The sequence below is a fragment of the Oreochromis niloticus genome, linkage group LG17, assembly GCF_001858045.2.
Source record: "Oreochromis niloticus isolate F11D_XX linkage group LG17, O_niloticus_UMD_NMBU, whole genome shotgun sequence".
Lineage (NCBI taxonomy): Eukaryota > Metazoa > Chordata > Actinopteri > Cichliformes > Cichlidae > Oreochromis > Oreochromis niloticus.
Window position 1 is genome coordinate 38,748,682 of NC_031981.2, and position 16,212 is coordinate 38,764,893.

At 46.4% G+C, this 16,212-nt stretch overlaps 2 protein-coding genes across 2 annotated transcripts; one reads left to right on the forward strand and one right to left on the reverse strand.

Moving 5' to 3' along the window:
* Window positions 1-221: 221 nt before the first annotated feature.
* Window positions 222-5,006, forward strand: pmpcb (peptidase, mitochondrial processing subunit beta). The gene is made up of 13 exons (XM_003458675.5): window positions 222-372; window positions 673-810; window positions 1,030-1,116; window positions 1,317-1,446; window positions 1,542-1,740; window positions 1,833-1,912; window positions 2,070-2,182; window positions 2,779-2,922; window positions 3,090-3,250; window positions 3,349-3,434; window positions 3,506-3,594; window positions 4,316-4,391; window positions 4,836-5,006. Exons 1-13 carry the CDS (start codon window positions 289-291, stop codon window positions 4,898-4,900), a joined length of 1,452 nt encoding a protein of 483 aa, XP_003458723.1. The 5' UTR covers window positions 222-288; the 3' UTR covers window positions 4,901-5,006.
* dnajc2 (DnaJ (Hsp40) homolog, subfamily C, member 2) lies at window positions 4,927-16,149 on the reverse strand. Its single transcript, XM_003458672.5, has 16 exons — window positions 15,835-16,149; window positions 14,177-14,367; window positions 12,959-13,034; window positions 12,769-12,867; window positions 12,461-12,683; window positions 12,315-12,380; window positions 12,148-12,239; window positions 11,899-12,020; window positions 10,872-11,021; window positions 7,271-7,359; window positions 6,815-6,884; window positions 6,531-6,709; window positions 6,357-6,457; window positions 6,155-6,265; window positions 5,215-5,375; window positions 4,927-5,088 (listed from the first exon to the last, which is right to left on the reverse strand). The coding sequence occupies exons 1-16, from the start codon at window positions 15,887-15,889 to the stop codon at window positions 5,020-5,022; spliced, it is 1,854 nt and encodes a 617-aa protein (XP_003458720.1). The 5' UTR covers window positions 15,890-16,149; the 3' UTR covers window positions 4,927-5,019.
* Window positions 16,150-16,212: the final 63 nt, after the last annotated feature.

The window sequence follows — 16,212 nt, forward strand, 5'->3', positions numbered from 1 at the left end:
TTTAATACTTTATTCAGAGCTAACGGACAAACCAATCGGTTACACTGGCATTTACACGTGTGGCATTTCATATTTCCATATAATAGGTTGATCAATGTCTGAAATATAAAGGTATTTGTTCAGATGCGTTTATCTCTATTTTTTATTATTTAAGGAGATTGTAAGAATATATTTCTTTGTGCGGTTGTCATCAAATCCTGTGGTATTTTTTACCTACTATGAACAAAGTAAGTCGTCATCTCCGGCGGATGTTGCGTCAGCAGAACGGCACCGTTACAGATAAACAATATGGCGGCGTCCGTACAGCGCCTCACTTCTGCTGGGAGATTTTTCTTACAAAGACATTTACTGAAGAAGAATTCAATAATCAGGGTAAGAAGAATTGATTCAGAGTCATGTTTTGAGTATCTCATTTAATTGATATAGCTGTGACAGTTGTCAGTGCTCAGTGTTACAGAGGAAAAGCTCTGTGCATGGCCGAACAGCTATTTAAGCTAGCTAACAGTCGTCGAAATCTTAGCTATCACCAAATCAACTCTTACGGTGATGTTCGGATGTGCCCTGTGTAATACAACCGCCAATGGCGCAGATTTATTCATTATCGCTGACTGGTAGGAGCAAACGTAACGCTCCAATTTTGAAGCGTCATGACTGGCTGTTCTTCTCCCGTAGTTCACCGCTGGACCGTACAGACTCTTGGCTACTCAAGCTGCTCACCAGGTGGCGCTAAATGTTCCCGAAACCAAGGTGACTGCTTTAGAGAACGGACTCCGGGTGGCATCTGAGGACTCGGGGCTCCCCACCTGCACAGTAAGTTGGAAGTAAACAGTTTAAAACAGGCTGCTTTAATACGTGCACGAAAATATGTGGTTAAAATACCATGACCATTGTGAAGCAGCCAGCCAAATGTAATAGGCATTACACAGAATGTTAGCATTTGCTAGCTTTACCACTACAGGCTGAGATGTGGGGGTGTGATACAGTAGCAGCAGTTTGTGGAAGCGGATATTAATTCCTGCTTTCTTCCAGGTGGGCTTGTGGATAGATGCCGGGAGTCGCTATGAGAACGAGAGAAATAACGGCACAGCGCACTTTCTGGAGCATATGGCATTTAAGGTGATGGCAGCTACGCAGGAACGTTTTTAAAGCAGTGGTCTTTATTTGAATGTATGCTGCCCCGTGCAGGATTAACACATTCAAATAGTTCACAGCAGCGTAATAACAAAATAATGACATAAATGTAATAGTTCAGTTTCTTTAAAAATGAAAATAACATTCTAGAGTTTGTTCACTTTGTCTGTGTAAATGTGTGACAGGGCACTAGGAAACGCTCTCAGCTTGATCTGGAGTTGGAGATCGAGAACATGGGGGCTCACCTGAATGCCTACACATCCCGCGAGCAGACTGTTTACTATGCCAAAGCTTTCTCCAAGGATCTTCCGAGAGGTACGGGAGGGCAGAAGGGCTGAATGTTACACAGCAACATCTCAAAAGAAAAACCTGGAATGTGTTAAAGTATAAAATATTTCTCTGTGCCAAAGCTGTGGAGATTCTGGCTGACATCATCCAGAACAGCACGCTGGGAGAGGCGGAGATCGAGAGGGAGCGAGGGGTGATCCTTAGAGAGATGCAGGAAGTGGAGACCAATCTGCAAGAGGTGGTCTTTGATTATCTGCATGCTACAGCGTACCAGTCCACAGCACTGGGAAGAACCATCCTGGGCCCCACTGAGAACATCAAGTGAGACCAAACACCTAAAAACACAAAGTACTCTGAGGTTTGCTGACAGCATCCTGCACAGCTTAGCTTCCTGCTGTGTGTTTGTGATGCAGGACCATCAACAGAGGAGACCTGGTGGAGTATATCACCGCTCACTATAAAGGACCCAGAATAGTGTTGGCTGCTGCTGGAGGTCAGAGCTGTTTGTCTGCTCACGTGTTTGGTTAACATTTTCTGTACAACCTGCAGCAAACACTCACTGATGCATGAGCACTGCTCAAAGTAAGCAATAAATTCTGAACCAGAGTAAAGTTGATCTGATCTCCAGGACTCGTTCCCTCTCTGCTCAGGTGTTTGTCATGACGAGCTCATCGATTTGGCCAAGTATCACTTTGGAAAACTTCCCGGCAGACATCAAGGCGAAGCCCCGGCTCTTCCACTGTGCCATTTCACAGGAAGTGAGGTAAGGCTAACTTTAGTTTCTCACTACTGCATAACTGGGCATCAAATGGTCACATCAGCACAGAGCAGCTAATTGTGTTATTTAAAGTATAAGATCAAGTGTGTCAGAGTAACACGGATGTCTCTAAGGAGGATGCAAATGAAAGGTGATGGCTCAGGCCTGTCAGATATTCCCTGAAATGAACGATTATACTGCAGCTGGAGATGCTCGGAGAGACAGTGAGATATTGTTTAGCAGAGTAACCAGAACAAGTTTGCGTTCAAGTTGTATTTGAAGTGTTTTAAAAGACGTTTAAAAACAGTCATGCACTCAGTTTCCATAAACACGTAGGCATCGTGTCGCCTGCTGCTCGTCTCAGTCCAGACATGCACAGATTGGATTTGCTCTAACCCAGCTTGGTGCCTTCAAAACAAAACTCCTGCAGGCCTGTATCACAGTACTGAGAACTTTAGATATCAGTAGATCCAGTAGACCCTAGTTAAGTATTTGTGTGCTTTGAATCATTCGTTGACTGTGAAACTGGTGCAGAGTTTCATTTCAAGTTATTAAAACGGCTTTAATTTGGTAAATGCTTCAGGACTCTGCTACCGTTTCAGATCCGAGTGCGTGACGACAAAATGCCGCTCGCTCACATCGCCATCGCCGTAGAGGCTGTCGGATGGTCTCACCCCGACACAATCCCACTCATGGTAGCCAACACGCTCATTGGAAACTGGGACCGCTCGTTTGGTGGAGGCGTGGTGAGTACTGAGGAAACCTTGGATGTGGCACGTGTCGTTTTCTCTGTGTTGCTGCTGAATGCTCTTCCTCTTCTTCGCCATCTTTAAATAAAAACTGACCACACATACTCACCACACGCTCAGCATTTATTCAGCAAATCATTTGTTTTTATGTCCTCTGAGTTTAGAATCTGTCCAGTAAGCTGGCTCAGATGGCCTGTCAGGGGAACCTGTGCCATAGCTTCCAGTCCTTCAACACCTGCTACACAGACACAGGCCTCTGGGGACTCTACATGGTGTGTGAACCCAGCACCATCAACGACATGATGCATTTCACTCAAATGGAATGGTGAGTGCTTTAGTCGTCAGGTTTAAAGAAGGTTAAACCTGATGACAGTCTGATGACGTGAACGTGTTTAACGCTTGTGTGTCGCTGCTTCCTGTCAGGATTTCTCTTTGTACCAGTGTGACGGAGAGTGAGGTAGCTCGGGCCAAGAATCTGCTCAAGACCAACATGCTGCTGCATCTTGACGGTAAGGCAGCGTGACGGTAGAGCGTGCAGTCGTGCGGTGCCTGGTTTCACGTGTTGATCCGCTTCCTCCAGGATCCACCCCAATCTGCGAGGACATCGGCAGACAGATGCTGTGCTACAGTCGCAGGATCCCTCTTCATGAGCTGGAAGCCCGGATTGAGGTGAGTCGACAGATTCTTCTGCTTTCTCAGTAACTGTTACCGGAAATCCAACGTAAGTATTTGCGTTTTGTACAAGTTCATAACTGGGCGCACTCTCAGTATTCAGCAGCTGCAGTTAGCTCTGTTATACTGTTGTAAGGAGTAAAAATGAAAGCTAACAGTATGTCTCTGTTATTGCAGCTCACTGAGGCCTGTACTTCCCTTTTTATTTAACTGGTAACCATGGTAACTTGTTTAGACAGATTATAGTGGTGAGACTGTGTCTTTACTGGGAGGGCCCTCTCTCACTCACATGCTGCTGTATCGTGTCTCCAACATCTCCACGTTGATGCGTTCTTAGAGCGTGGTGTCGGAGAATGTCGCAGAATTCCACCTTCGTGATTGTTGAACGTAGAAAAACTGAAACCAGATGAGGAAGTGAGATCCCGGGAACGCTGAGCTTTCTAGCACTCGTCGTGTGTGTGCTTATTGCTGCTTCCATATTTAAAGTTAAAATACATCATAAGAGTATATTTTTCATAAGGTCAGGTTTCTTTACATTTAAAGCAGTTAGACCAGAACAATAACAGAGTCACAGTGATAAACTGTGTAAGGCCGAGTAAACCTCAAAGTAAATCTGGTAACATCCCAGGCACAGTGTTCTTTAAGCAGGACCTGAAATAGTGTTTGAAAAGCTCTTTTTGCTCTGATCCTCCACCATGTTTGTCATGTCTCTCCACAGGCCATCGACGCCAACACCATAAAGGACGTGTGCACCAAATACATCTACAACAGAGCTCCTGCCATCGCAGCAGTCGGTACGTTTTCAAACACAGGACGCCTGCAGAGGCTGAACTTAACGAAACTCACCGAGTATAAGATGGAAGGAAGCCGGCAGCTCAGTGTCAGAGTGGGGAGTGAATCCCAGTTTGAACTCTGTCAAAAACTCTGCTGTTGATGCAACTGATCATCACTATAATGACTGAAATATGCAGGCTGATATTTTGGCTTTTAGCCCTGATTTACACTTTTAATCAGTTTTCTATCGCCTGTAAAGAAAAGAATGGTTTATCATAACTCTGGGTTTAAATCTTGAGCCAAAACAGGAAGTGAGCGTAGCTTCCAGTGTAAAGTGTGACGATGCAGTCAGTCAAAGGTCAGAGCGTCTCTAGAACTCACTCTGTGTTTAAACTAAAGACGTAAGCTTCAAACTCATGTGTCTGATGTTAAAGCAGATAAGCAATAAACTTGTTTGTTCTCAGGTCCAATCGAACAGCTGCCCGACTACAACCAGATCCGCAGTGGGATGTTCTGGATGAGAAGCTGAGGAAGTGGACAAATGCAATATTTAAGTCGTGTCACGTTATTTTTTCCTTCTTTTTATTATAAAATAAAGACCAACACAATAATGTTAAAATAACAGATTCTATTAACTCGTGGTTCTTGTCATTTTTTATTTTTGGCTGCCACTTGTTCCTGAGCAGCTTTCTTGGCTTTGACCATCTCCACCAGTTCCTGTCAGAGGAAAAAGGAAACGTGTTAGCTCCTCAGTTTGTCGCTGCCGAGTTTCACGCTGCAGTAAAAACACTTTAATGCAAAAAAAAATGAGCCTTCTGAGCACAGACCGCGGCCGCAGCATACCTTATACCGCTTCATACAGTCCTTCTTGCTTCGTCCACGCACAGCAGCTGCGATCTTCTCCCAGCGCTCAGGCGTGTTGACTGGGTAGGTCTTCAGGGCTTGTTCTAGAAGTTTCTGCTCCTCTGTGGTCCAGGGGGCAGCATTCCCATCACTGCCCGAGGCTGAGAGGCCACACATGACAACACAATAGTCAGGAACTCTCAAAAGCTCACACTGCTGAGGATTGATTGTTTTCATTACATCGTCTACTAAATAATGACAGACAAAAACGAGCCATCTACAGTATCTGTGCCGCAAACAGAGACTAGCTCAGCTGCAGTAAGAAAAAGGGAGCCTCTACAGACTGGCTGTTTAATGTCACAGTGGAAGCATCAAAAACATGTGGAGTGATTGTTCTGTGAGAGCACGGCAGTGTTAACAACAACACTGCCACTCTGCACTGTCAGGCATGTTGGATCTATGATGTCATTTCAAGCTTCTGTTTGTCACCATGAACTCAACTGTTTCTGTTCCTGCTCAGGCCCACACTTCAACCAATCACAGTTCGACTAAATGTGAGTGGGTTGGCTCTGATATGATGCAGGAAAATGTACAAGCATATGTAAAGTTCACTGACTCGTTACACTGTAACATCTGTGTGTTTGATCACAGCGAGCATCACTGGGATGTGTGCGACTGTAGCCTGTGTGTTTATGCAGTGAGCGTATGTGTTTCAGTCATTTTACAGAGAAACGCTGAAGTGTGCGTGTAATCTATTACTAACACGATCACCACACGGAGGAGATGTAAGGAAAAAAAGTCACAATCAAGTCCAGCAGTCAGCTCCACATGTGGTGGGTGCCTCTTTTTTGAACTTTATACTATCACCAAGCAGCACGTCTTTGACATGCACACTGTGTGTGTGTGTGTGTGTGTCAGTAGCTGCCCCAGCTTCACTTACCATCAAACCTCTCTGAGGGCACAGCGTTGTCGATGGAGGGCGGCACTGATGTGTGCTCCTTCTTGAACTTTTCAAATGCTTTTCTATTTATTTCATCTTTCTGCACAGGATCTGTGGATGAGACCGTAAACAGCAGCAGGTTAAAGCATCCATGTGTCTACAGATAAAACCGTGGTAAGCTGAGGTTTCTTTGTGAGCTTACCGAGTCGTTGGAGGTTCTTGGCTTTGTTGATTACATCTTTGGCCGTCCTCTTCATGCCGCTGGTGGAGTGCATGTTCATATAGTCGGCAATAACCTCCCACCTAGGAAACACGAAACAAGCTTTATTGACACACAGTTCCCCGATGAACGCCAGCTGTAATTCCGAGCGCTCACCTGGCATTGGTTCCAGCAGGGAACAGGTTCACTGCTTTGATGAGCAGCTGGAGGTCCTCTTCGTTCCAGCCCTTCCCCCCGCCCGCTCCCCCGCTGGCCTGCTCAGAGCTGCGAGCCGCCTGCCTGGCCTGGATCTCAGCCTCCCTCTCCTTCTGCAGCTGAGCATTGACCTCCTGCACCTGAGGAAAAAGCAGCAACATGTTTGTCGACCACTGAGAGATGTGCTGGCTCCTGATGGTCTCCGGCTTCAAACCTGAGGCGCTACAAAGAAAAGGTTCCTTTACCTGCTTTTCCACTGCTGCCTTGTTCTCCTCTTTAGATCCCGAGGACAACACTTCATTGAGGGACTGCAGGCTGGAAAGAAACAACACACATGCTGTCACATCTCATCAAATGCACTGCTGAGGCTTTATGAAATAATAATTGCACTAAATCTTAGACTTTTAAGCCTGTAGTTTGGCACATCGTGTCAAACCAGAAAGTTCTTCACACTTGTAATGAAGCAGGCTCTTTCAGCTGCCGATGAGCAAAACTGACCCAATGTTTCATGGATGATATCCCAGGTGATTCCTTTCATTTATATGGTAGCTGTTTAAATGTAACCAACATTATTAGCAGCTTTACGCTCATCCAGGATCATCTCATGGTGGAAACCTGAATCCAGTTTGTTTCTTCAAAGTCGAAAAGAAAAAAGCATCACGCTCTTTGGTGACGGTGATTTGGCTAAAACTCACTCGTACCTTGTTAGTTCCAGGCGGTCACAGAGTTTCTCCACTTCCTCCATCATTTTCACACTGTCAGCCTCGTTGTCTGCAAAGTAGTTCCAGTTCTGTGGAGAGGAACAGCATCAGATAGTGATAACACACCAAGCAGCAGCATGCAAACATGTCTGACACTGTAGCCGCACACGGGGGGCCACTTCCGGCGCCCCCCGTGTGCGGCAGCCTGTTACAGCAGCTCTGCTCATTCTGAGTTTCTTTCCTTCTTATCTTTTTTCTTCTAGTAATTTTTATAACTAACGTATTAGTAATTAGACTCTGCAACCATGTTCTACCGTTTTGTGCTAGTTCTGGTTGTTTTTCTTAGTTTTTTTCTATTTTTTCACCCGTGTCTGGGGACCCAGAGCAGGGATCCTTTGTTTACAGTAGGGATCAGCTGTTAGCGCTGCGTCCCGCAGCGGTACTGCCGGCGGACAGACTCGACATTCCCAGTGAACTGAGGAAGAAAAGACGGGGGTGTCGTGCTGGGAAGGAGCGCCGTCGCCCGAGAAGGAGACGTTATCGACCATCTCTTCCTTCTGTAATTATTGGAAATGTACGATCTTTGCCCAATAAGATGGATGAGCTAACGTCGCTAACCTGGTCACAGAGGGAGTACCGGCAATGTAGCATCATGATGCTAACGGAGTCGTGGCTAACACCGCTAACTCCGGACACGAGCGTGACACTACCGGGATTCCAGATGCTGCGAGCGGACAGGACAAGAGAGAGCGGTAAGAGGAAAGGAGGGGGACTGGCAGTGTTTGTGAATGACAGATGGTGTAACCCTGGGCACATCACTGTAAAAGAACAACTCTGCAGCAGAGACATTGAGCTGTTAGCCGTTAGCATGCGTCCATACTACCTGCCCCGGGAATTCTCGCATGTTATCGCGATAACAGCGTATGTCCCCCCCTCGGCCAACGCGGATGCAGCCTGTGACTCTCTCCACTCTGTGGTCAGCAGACTGCAAACACAATCTCCGAGAGCCCTTCTCATAATATCAGGGGACTTCAATCATGCCTCACTGGACTCCACACTGCCCACCTTCACCCAGTATGTGACCTGCCCAACCAGAGACAATAAAACACTGGACTTACTGTATGCCAATGCAGAAGAGGCATACAGTTCATCACCTCTCCCTCCCCTAGGCAGATCTGATCACAACCTGGTGCACCTTGTCCCTGTGTATGAGCCCTTAGTGCGCAGGGAGCCACCAGCCACCCGCACAGTGCAGAGATGGTCGGAGGAGAGCGAGGAGGCTCTTAAGGATTGTTTTGAGTCGACTGTGTGGGAGGTGATCTGTGACGACCACGGAGAGGACATCGACAGCCTTACTACATGCATTACTGACTATATTAATTTCTGTGTGGATAACACCGTACCTACCAGGACTGTACGGTGTTTCTCCAACAACAAACCCTGGATTACTTCAGAAATTAAAGCTGTCCTCAAGCAGAAGAGGAGGGCCTTCAAATCCAGAGACAAAGAGGAGTTGAAAAGGGTGCAGAGAGAGCTTAGGGGACTGATAAGGAATGGGAAGGACAGCTACAGGCAGAAGATGGAGAACCAGCTTCAGCAAAACAATGTTGGTGAAGTCTGGAGAGGCCTCAGAACCATCTCAGGCCACAAACATCAGAACTCTCTGCCTGGGAGGGATGTGAGGTGGGCAAATGAACTGAATCATTTCTTCAACAGATTTGATTCAGCCATGAGGCAGTCTCCAACATCGGCTGCAGACTCACCCACCCCACTGCTGCTGTTCCACCTCTGACACCTCAGACACTTCACACCTCCTCTATTCACCCTGCTCACTCCTCCCCACCCCCAACAACAGCATCCAATACACACTCAACACAAGGCTCCAGCCTGTCTCTCTCAACCACCCAGGTTAGGAGGGAACTGAGGAGGATTAAAGCCAAGAAGGCAGCGGGTCCAGATGGCATCAGCTCGAGGGTCGTCAGGTCCTGCGCGGACCAACTGTGTGGTGTGATGGAGCACCTCTTCAACCTGAGCCTGAGGCTGGGAAGAGTCCCACAGCTCTGGAAAACCTCCTGTGTTGTTCCAGTGCCAAAGACTTCACGCCCCAAGGACCTCAACAGCTACAGGCCGGTGGCTCTGACATCCCACCTGATGAAGACCCTGGAGCGGCTGGTCCTGGCTCAGCTTCGGCGCCTTGTGAGCTCATCACTGGACCCACTTCAGTTTGCCTATCAGCCTGGCATTGGAGCGGATGATGCCATCATTCACCTCCTACATCGTTCCCTCGCTCACCTGGAGACCGCTGGGAGCACTGTGAGAATCATGTTCTTTGATTTCTCCAGTGCCTTCAACACCATTCTTCCCTCGGTTCTGAAGGACAAGCTGGAGAACTCTGGAGTGGACCATCACCTCACTACCTGGATTTTGGACTACCTCACCGACCGACCACAGTATGTGAGGACTCAGGGCTGTGTGTCGGACAGGGTCGTCTGCAGTACGGGGGCCCCACAGGGAACGGTTCTGGCTCCGTTCCTCTTCACCATCTACACTGCAGACTTCTCCCACAACTCCACCCAGTGCTTCCTGCAGAAGTTCTCTGATGACTCTGCAATAGTCGGCCTGATCACTGATGGGGACGACAAGGAGTACAGAGGACTGACTCAGGACTTTGTGGACTGGTGCCAGCTGAACTACCTCCAGATCAACGCCAGTAAAACCAAGGAGCTGGTGGTAGACTTCCGCAGGCACAAACATCCTCCACTGCAACCACTGAACATCCAAGGTATGGACATCGAGGCTGTGGACAGCTACAGGTACCTTGGTGTTCATCTGAACAACAAACTGGACTGGACTCATAACTCAGACGCCCTCTACAGGAAAGGGCAGAGCAGGCTGTACCTGCTTCGGAGACTCAGGTCGTTTGGAGTGGAGGGCCCACTCCTGAAGACCTTCTATGACTCTGTGGTGGCCTCAGCCATCTTTTATGGTGTGGTCTGCTGGGGGGGCAGCATCTCTGCTGGGGACAGGAAGAGACTGAACAGGCTGATCCGAAGGGCCAGCTCTGTTCTAGGATGCCCTCTGGACCCAGTGGAGGTGGTGAGTGACAGGAGAATGGTGGCTAAGCTGTCATCCCTGTTGGACAACATCTCCCACCCCATGCATGAGACTGTGAAGGCACTGAGCAGCTCCTTCAGTGGGAGACTGCGGCACCCACGGTGTGGGACGGAGAGATTTCGCAGGTCTTTCCTCCCCACTGCTGTCAGACTCCACAATAAAGACTTTTGCAGCTGATCAAACACACAAACCCACACATGTGCAATAAGACTGCTATACGTGCAATTCTTCTTCTGACGAAGTTGTGTTTTTGTATTTTCCTACTCAGTTGTATATAGTATTTGTATTTCTATTTTATTCTATTGTATATATTATTCTATTCTATTTTATTCTATTGTATATAGTATTTTATTTTATTTTATTGTATTTTATTGCATTCCAGTGTTTTCTAATTTCTGCTACATAACTTTGCACTTTTGCTGTAACAAAACAAATTTCCCACCTGTGGGACTAATAAAGGCCATCTTATCTTATCTTATTATCTTACCTTGCACATGGTCCTGAGTTTCTGCCTCTCCTTCTTGATCGCCTTCTTCTGGATCTCCTTCTCTTTCTTGGCCTGCTGGGCGGCCTGCTTGGCTTCCTCTTCCTCCTTTTCCTTTGCCAGTCGAGCTGCCTCCAGCTCCGCCCGCCGGGCCTGTCAGACACGCAGAACTCTGAGCCTGTGACCATCTGAAGCTCAGCATCTTCTCACAGCATGAACTGAGCAGCTTTAAGAAGCTTCTTTGACTCCGTGCTGGGAAATATGTATATTACCCACAGTGTGAAGCACTGAGTGTGCGTCCAAGGGTCAAAGTCTGAGTGGTGTTTTTGTCCAAACATGACAATAAGAAAACCAAACTGTCCAACACTGTTCACTGCTCAGATTTTGGTAAATAGAAGTGAACACTATCCACTCTTTAAATTTCATAACAGCTTCGAGTTAAGCTGCTCCTTTGTGATCCAGGTCACAGAGAGGATGGAGGAACTACAGCACCTGAACAAAGTTTAGAGCAGGAGTCCCCAGTCTCAGTCCACGAGGGCCGGTGTCCCTGCAGGTTTTAAATGTGTCCTTGATCCATCACAGCTGATTTAAATGGATAAATTACCTTCTCAACATGTCTTGAAGTTCTCCAGAGGCCTGGTAATGAACTAATCATGTGATTCGGGTGTGATGACCCAGGGTGAGATCTAAAACCTGCAGGGACACCGGCCAGCCCTCGCGGACTGGGATTGGGGACCCCTGGTTTAGAGGAAAACCAGGACAGGAAAGTGATGTCTGTGTGAACATCTGTCCTGCAGTAACAGCTCCTTTATTTATTGTTGTATTTTCTCTTTGTCACGTCTGCACTAGCAGGAATAATCTCAGCATGGATTGTTCAAAAACCAGAGGACCAGCTAATGTAACACGAATGTCCCAGCTAACAGCACGAACCAAATCAGACGATTTCTATGCCGCTAGCTTTACCTTTGGACGTAACAGTCACACACCTTTAGGCCAATCGACCTTTCACCGCTGTGAGAGTGACACCTACCCTCTCCTTCTCTTCCTGCTCTCTCTTCTTGGCCTCAGCTTTGGCTTTCTTCTCAGACTCCTTCCTGGCCTTTTCTTCTTCTTTGAATTTCTTTATTCTAGGGTCGCAGCCGTAGGCAGTATCTGCAGTGAAGCATTACGGACGATGAGTCGCACTGCAGTCACTTTTTACAGACCATCTCTGTACATGGAGGAGCTATTTGCTCAATACTTCAGGGCTTTGTGTTGCTAATGAAGTGTGTGACTGTACCAACTAGTGTTCGTATTCTGTTCATCTCCTCCTTCTTCCTTTGAGCCCTCGAAGCTCGGTTCTGCTTTTCAATCCATCTCCTCTCATCACGACTACAAGGGGGGAGAGTAAACATGTTAGACGACAGAGGGATAACACGTGCTTCATTGGGGCAGACGGGAGCTTACCATTCAGCCTTTTCCTTTTCCTCTTCATCCAAGTATGAAAATTCCCTCCAGGAGTCAAAGTTGTACCTTTAACCCAAAAGAAAATCATGAACCATTACACTGTCTTGTTTTTAATTCAAAGGAGTATCTCTCACTCTTCCACTTACCAAAAAGAGTAAAAATTATCCACTTCTTCAAAAGAGGACTCCACAGTTCCAAGTTTGGGCACATGTTTCTTGGAAGACCATCTGGCATTTCTCTCAAAAACAGGAGCAAATACCTCGAAAAAGTTCTCTTTCCCTTCACTCTTGGAAGGCATGGAATTGTCGAAGGTAGGATCTACACTGTCGAAGGCTCTCCTCTTCACAGGGTCGGACAAGATTTCCATAGCTGAGGTTCAACAGGTGGGCCAGTTAGTTCAGGAGATTCCAGAAACAATGTCTGTGTTGTGTTGATTAGTTGCAGCACTGCGTACCTTTAGTGATACAGGTGAAGTAGTCATTGTCTCCTTCCACAATCTGCTCTCCTGCAGCTTTCCTTTTGTCAGGATGGTGCTTCAGCACAATCGATTTGTCTACGGATAAATGGCAGAGACTTGGGATCAAACTGCGTCATTAGAACAAACCAGAAACATGAAACACGTGTGGAGGTGGAAACATACTTACGGGCAGCTTTGATCTGTTTCTGTGTCGCCTTGTACCTCAGGTGTGGAAGCCCAAGCACAGCATAGTGATCTTGATTCTGAAGGGTTACAGGAGAGTATGCTGTGTCACATGTGAGAAACGCTCAACAACAATATTACAGCTCTAAAACTGTTTGTGGAGTCCCTCAGGGTCCCATACTTGTTCCACTGACTTTCTGTTAACACTGACAGTTACACCCGTTATCAGATCACTGCTTCAAATGATCCAACATCATACAGTAAATATGAGTTTACGTTAAAACATTACATCTGCGCCGTCTTCTACAATCCACGTACGACCTTTTCGTTCTAGATAAACTCTAAATGTCAAAGTGAAAAAAAGAAAAACTCCCGCCTTCACATGTATCCCTTCTATTTGTGATACATGCCTTATTTTAAGTGGAATACATTTCACTACAGAAGGTGTTTACTGTAGTTTGTAGCAATGAACCAATAGAAAACCGTTTAAGTTTGGCGAGGCATTTCAGAACTTTGTCCTCACCTCTGATTGGGGTTTTCAGCTTCGTCTTACTGCGGTGAATCTATTTAAGTTTTATTTGCACTGACTGCAGAATCTGTCACTGGCACAGGTGTTAACACCTCACCATGAGATCATTAATGTTCTATGACTTACAGCAAACAGATTAGATGCACTACTGTGCTCTAAGCACACGGCACCGTAAACGTTGACATGTCAGGTCAGACTGAAAAACACAACCAGAGTCCCTGAAAAGCTTGAAATGGATAATTGTGTGTTTTAGAAACGGGACTCAGAGGACTTCACGATGAATCACATTTTAATCTCAGACAATTAAATGAATACGATCGAACGACACTGAAAATGCATGCTCCGCTAAGAGAACGAGGCAAAACAAGTCCAGTACGCCCTGATCGCCGCCTGATGACGTGCTGCGTGTGCCTGGTGTACAACAAAGCCCTGGCACAGCAGAAAGTGAAGAGCTCATCCATCAAAGCGGATTATTTTCCTCTGTTTGGAAAGACTTTGGATTCAGGGCAAGCAAGCACAACACAGTTAACTTATTCAAACACTTGAAAACACACCAGGAAAAACAAAGCAGAGGTTGCTAACGTGAATTATCATCGACTCAGGCGTCATTAAAGCACGCCTGTGCAGCGTGTCAGTCAGTCAGGGTCAAAGCAGGGATCTCTTTACAAACAGCTGAGATCTAGTCTCACATACCTTCCAGTCTTTAGGATCAAGTTTTCGGAGCATGGAGTACTCCTCCAGCTGAAACTCCTCATCTGCCGACTCTTCTGAGGACTCCTCCTCTTCCTCCAGCTCCTGGAAGGAAGACGACACATTCCTGTTTCTCCTCCTTATGTAGGCCTCAAACCACCGACCCACAGGCTCCACCTGAACCTGTGCAGAGGCTATAAGGAGGAAGAGACATTTTGGTAAATTAAACATCTTTGTAAAACTAAGTGTTTCAGTACTTTGACTCATTACTCATCACCTAAGATGTTTTCTCACACTAAGAAATCGAACCTGCTCGTACAGTCAGAGGAAACTAAGTCAGCCCTTTGGAACCATCTGCACTTGAAGTTTTGTTTTACACTGAAGAAAAAACTGCAAATAATAGAGTAGAAAATCGAGTGATCTCCAAAACACAGCATGGATTTATGTATCAATTTGTTTTAAACGATTTTAGACTGAAGAGGGAACGACACGTACACAAACTTCAACACTGCAAGAGATTTTTACCAAAGCCTCAGGCGTTAATTAGCATGTCAGGGCTAAAGCATTTGCAAAGGTTTGCACATTTCAAAGCTTTACATCAGAAAGACTCCAAGGTGGAGGGCCCTGGCAGCTATGGCTGTCTTTTATGTACAGTCTATGGTTGACAGCTGGGAAACTAAAAGGCTGTTTGGCAGGAAAGAGCTTCAGAGAGACTAAGCAGACTATGCTCAGAATCAGAAAGGGTTTTATTGCCAAATGTTACAACATTAGGAAATTGCTGCAGTACTTAGTGCGAAACATACTGTAAGACAAACACATAAATAAAAATTAAAAGTGCTGAGCAGATTGGTATATACATGAATGCAGGTGATCAGTGCAAAAATGGAACCGATGCAGAGAACACAGTATAGGGTCATGTGTTTGTGGTGGGAACAGTCCTATGGTTATTGAAGAACTGAAGAACAACATACTTCATTCCACCAAGCACCAAGCTCAGTGCATGTGTCACAACCATCACTGACCCAAACATGGTGGAAAGTCTCACTAAACAACTCAGGATCCTCCAAACAAGAACTCCCACAGCTGAGAGAGGTCCCAAAGGAAGCGGTCCCAAGGACTGACTCTGAACATGTTGCGTCTCTCTTGCTTTGTCATTTTAAAGCTACAAAAATATAAAATGCATTATTATTGGACTGGAACGGGTGTGGAGATAAATCAGCCCTGACATGTGACAGACTGTGCCGCGACACTGTCACAGTTTAACAGCCGTCAGTCAGTAACAGTGCTGCATGTGTCTTCAATTTACTCCTGTCAGAGTCACAGGTGTTCAGCCCTTACGTAACAGCCAGGTAATGACTCCACATGAAAGGCTGTGAAATTCCAAACTAGTCTGTCATTAATAATAAGAAGCCAACTAGCCGGTGAAGCTGGTGAGAAGCTCTGGCGGCTGCGAGTGAACCCGGCGACAAACGCCGTTTGGATAACCCGAGACACAACACGGCTAACTACTAAAAACGCAGAGACTTTACTAAGATTCAAATTAGCCGGTAATGTTAGCCTGCTGTGTGCGCTGTTTAGCTGCATGCTAACAAGCAGGGCAGCAGTCAGTGTGTAAAGGCTGCTTAACTAGCTGCCTTTCTCTGACCTCCTTCAGTGCTTACCGGCAGCTGCTCTGTAGACAACCGTTTCACCCCCATCCGACGCTTCCAGCAGCATTTTCAAAGCAGGTTACGCGAACATTCAGATGCCCAAATAATCAAGTGAGACCTTCAGAAAGTGCTACAGTCTATGGCCCGCTCTCTACCACATGGGCCTCCTTTCGCCACTGCCAATCCGAGAACGAGCTCTGCTGTCACACCGCTAAACCCTCCGGGTGTATCATCGCGCCTCGTCACTTGTAGTTCCGCCGTCTTTGTTTTATCTGTAGCTTAAAACCTGGCCCCGCTAGCTAAACATGTCACACAATTTCTCTAATAATTATGAAGTAAAAATGATACGCACAAGATTTCTGTACCCCCCAACAGACCACCATGATAATA

What these genes read in the sequence shown, in the direction of transcription:
- pmpcb (XM_003458675.5), top strand. Translation starts at nt 289, where the DNA reads ATGGCGGCGTCCGTACAGCGCCTCACTTCTGCTGGGAGATTTTTCTTA. An exon ending in GGCCCCACTGAGAACATCAA is followed by an intron (nt 1,741 to 1,832) that starts GTGAGACCAAAC and finishes TTTGTGATGCAG; the next exon opens with GACCATCAACAGAGGAGACC. An exon ending in GCTCGTTTGGTGGAGGCGTG is followed by an intron (nt 2,923 to 3,089) that starts GTGAGTACTGAG and finishes CTCTGAGTTTAG; the next exon opens with AATCTGTCCAGTAAGCTGGC.
- dnajc2 (XM_003458672.5), bottom strand. Translation starts at nt 15,889, where the DNA reads ATGCTGCTGGAAGCGTCGGATGGGGGTGAAACGGTTGTCTACAGAGCA. An exon ending in AGCAGGAAGAGAAGGAGAGG is followed by an intron (nt 11,022 to 11,898) that starts GTAGGTGTCACT and finishes CGTGTCTGACAG; the next exon opens with GCCCGGCGGGCGGAGCTGGA. An exon ending in AGGCAGCAGTGGAAAAGCAG is followed by an intron (nt 6,710 to 6,814) that starts GTAAAGGAACCT and finishes CTTTTTCCTCAG; the next exon opens with GTGCAGGAGGTCAATGCTCA.